The 3,499-nt window shown below is 56.3% G+C and overlaps 1 protein-coding gene across 1 annotated transcript; it reads left to right on the forward strand.

Annotated features, from left to right (window-relative positions):
- Positions 1-300: 300 nt before the first annotated feature.
- On the forward strand, positions 301-3,135 carry Kdf1 (keratinocyte differentiation factor 1). The gene is made up of 3 exons (XM_013033322.1): positions 301-1,344; positions 2,120-2,194; positions 2,630-3,135. The coding sequence occupies exons 1-3, from the start codon at positions 336-338 to the stop codon at positions 2,710-2,712; spliced, it is 1,167 nt and encodes a 388-aa protein (XP_012888776.1). The 5' UTR covers positions 301-335; the 3' UTR covers positions 2,713-3,135.
- The last annotated feature ends 364 nt before the right edge of the window (positions 3,136-3,499 follow it).

Here is a 3,499-nt window from a genome sequence, read left to right on the forward strand (position 1 = left end):
TAATCTACACTTTATAGCCTGCCAGCAATACACAAAGGTATTTCTTGGTATCCTAACACTTGTTATTTTCTTGACTTTTTTTTTTTTTTAAATAATAGTCGATGTGTGGATGACAAGTTCAGGAAACTTTGAAATCCAGTTAGACTACATAGAGAACTTTCTCTTTGGGAAGATAAATGAGAGTATGGCATACTGGGCCCAAACCAGTCACAAGCTTTTCAGAGCTTTCAAGCTCTGTGGCTCGGTCCAGGAGCATGGTCCTGACCGCCGCTCCTGACTTCTTTCCTGGCTTCTCCCTTGCAGGTGCCTGGCTGCAGCAAGCCATGCAGTAAGCCATGCCCCGGCCAGGACAGCCCCGCCCATCATCTGGGCCACCATGCTTGGGACCCTGGGAGCGGCCAGTGGCTTATGATAAGCCACCCCAGCCTCCTCCTGGCCGTCGCACCCGTAGGCCAGACCCCAAGGACCCTGGCCACCATGGGCCGGAGAGTATCACCTTCATCTCTGGCTCTGCGGAGCCCGCCGCTGAGCCCCCGGCCTGCTGCCTGCTCTGGCGCCCCTGGGGATGGGACTGGTGCCGGGCTGCCTTCTGCTTCCGCCGCTGCTGGGATTGTCTGCAGCGCTGCGGGGCCTGCGTACGGGGCTGCAGCCCCTGCTTGTCGGCAGAGGACTCCACCGAGGGGGCTGCTGAGGTCCACTGGGCCAAGGAGCACAATGGTGTGCCCCCCAGCCCTGACCGGGCACCCCCCAGCCGCCGGGATGGCCAGCGCCTCAAGTCCTCCATGGGCAGCAGCTTCAGCTACCCTGACGTCAAGCTCAAGGGCATCCCGGTGTACCCTTACCGCAGCGCCACCTCCCCAGCCCCCGATGCGGACTCTTGCTGCAAGGAGCCACTTGCTGACCCCCCTCCCATGCGCCACAGCCTGCCCAGCACCCTGGCCAGCAGCCCTCGGGGCTCGGAGGAGTACTACTCCTTTCACGAGTCAGACCTGGACCTGCCGGAGATGGGCAGTGGCTCCATGTCCAGCCGGGAGATCGACGTGCTCATCTTCAAGAAGCTGACAGAGCTGTTTAGCGTGCACCAGATCGACGAGCTGGCCAAGTGCACGTCTGACACAGTGTTCCTGGAGAAGACCAGTAAGATTTCTGACCTGATCAATAGCATCACCCAGGACTACCACCTGGACGAGCAGGATGCCGAGGGCCGCCTGGTGCGGGGCATCATCCGGATCAGCACACGGAAGAGCCGTGCCCGCCCACAGGCCAGAGCTGCCACCCCTGCCGCCGCCGCCGCCCCTGACAGTGGCCATGAGACCATGGTGGGCTCCGGGCTCAGCCAGGATGGTAGGTGGGCTGGAGGATGTGGAGGAAGGGGGGCAGTGGGGGAAGCTCAGGCCACTGGATTGCTGGCCCCTTAGTAAGTCCCTGCTCTTCCTCCTCCAACTCCCATCTGCTCTTCCCAGTGAGGTCTGAGAAGCAAAGAGCTGGGACCCCAGGAGCCAGCCCCCTTGCACTGTCTGCTCAGCTCAACTGACAAGAATTCTCTCGCCTGCTACCACCTGCAGGCTAACCTGGGTATAGCAGGACCCCAGGGCACATGAATTTGGACTTCTGACCAGGACTACCCACATACACATAGACAGAGCTTATCTGCCTTGTAAGATGGGGCCTTGATAGCTCAGCCTGGCCTTGAGTCACATCTTCCTGTTTCAGTCTTCTAAGTGCTAGGGTTCCAAGTGAGCCCCATCTCTTTCAGCTTTGTGGATTTTTTTGGGGGGGGAGGGCCCAGTCCTAGAGCTCAAACTCTGGGTTTGGGTGCTGTTCCTGAGCTCCTTTTAGTTCAAAGCTAATACTCTACCACTTGAGCCACAGCTCTACTTCCAGCTTTTTTGTTAATTGGAGTTGAGAATCTCATGGACTTTCCTGCCTGGGCTGGCTTTGAACTACGATCCTCAGATCTGTCTCCTGAGTAGCTAGGTGTGTTGCTTTGTGTTATTTTAAGGGTTATTCCTCTGGCCCTGCCAGGGCGAGTGGCCCCTCCATGGAGCTGCCAGCAGGAATAGGGGTTGGCACTGAGAGGATATCACACTGACCACTGCCCTTCATGTTCCTTCTCTAGAACTAACAGTGCAGATCTCTCAGGAGACGACAGCAGATGCTATTGCCCGGAAGCTGAGGCCGTATGGAGCCCCAGGTGTGATCTGGACCTAATGAGTGCAGAGGGTGGGAGACTACTCTAGGAGCTTCTTTACCAGCTTCCTCTTGGTGGGTGAGGATGGGATTAGGAAGGGACAAGGGACCTGAGCAGTCATATGCCCACTCAGTCCTGTGAGCTCAAAGCATGGGACAGGTGTTCAGAAGAGACAAGCTGGGAGTGCTCTACCTCCAAGCTCTAAGCCAGTCATCAGGGAGGAGGGCAGAAGTTTCTAGTGCTATCTCCTGGGAACAGGGTCACTTCACTTTCAACAGAGGGATACTGAGGTTCAGAGGTCAAAACAGTGGGTCAGCGGGGCAGGATGAAGACCAGGCTCAAGCCCTGCTCTGTTCCTTCTCAGCAGGCTTCTCCCTGGCTGTGGGCCCTGGATGAGCTTCTTCCCCTCTCTGAGCCTCTGCTTCCTCTCCCAACCAGGGTACCCAGCCAGCCATGATTCGTCCTTCCAAGGCACCGACACAGACTCCTCAGGAGCCCCCCTGCTCCAGGTGTACTGCTAACCCCTACTGACCCCAGCAACTCGCCCCTCCTGGGAGAAGCATATCCTACAGCACAGAGGGCCCAGAGTCCCTTTGAGCTCACACAGAACCAGGAACTCAGGAGCAGTGCCCACTCCCACACCTCCTTTGGTTGACTGGTTCCTGGACCACTGCATTTCACAGGGCCATAGTGCCCACATTCCCTACATCCCCAGCTGGCCTGATCCCTCCTCCCTGGGCCTGTTCCTGTGGCTGACCACCAAAAGCAAAGACTTGGGAGTTACATCCCCATAATGCATCACCCTAAAGCAATCATGGAAACTGTAAAAGACATTTATGTGGCCTGGGTTGGGGGTTGGTAGGGCCTGTTTGAAATTCTGTGGGCAGTGCCCGCTCATTATGCTCCGATTCTACATGTTAACATGATTATAGCTTCAAGTACAAAGGCAGCAAATGCCTGCCTGGTCATCTGGGCTCTGGTATAGTCCTTTCAGTCCCATTTGCCTTACCTAATCACTGCTGGAGCAGGACACAGGATACACGTCCAGCCTGGCCATGTTGTGGAGTTGAAGTCAGAAGGCTACCTATGTCCTGGGTTCACCAAGAGAGCTAACAAAAGGGTATGACAGGGCCAGGCACTGGTGGCTCACACCTGTAATCCTAGCTATCAGGAAGTTAAGATTTGAAGATCATGGTTCAAAGCCAGCTCGGGGGCTGGGAAGGTGGCTCAGTGGTAGAGTGCTTGCCTTGCATGCCTGAGGCCCTGGGTTTGATTCCTCAGCACCACATAAGCAAAAAGAAAAAAGCC

The sequence above is a fragment of the Dipodomys ordii genome, unplaced genomic scaffold (assembly GCF_000151885.1).
Source record: "Dipodomys ordii isolate 6190 unplaced genomic scaffold, Dord_2.0 Scaffold6, whole genome shotgun sequence".
Lineage (NCBI taxonomy): Eukaryota > Metazoa > Chordata > Mammalia > Rodentia > Heteromyidae > Dipodomys > Dipodomys ordii.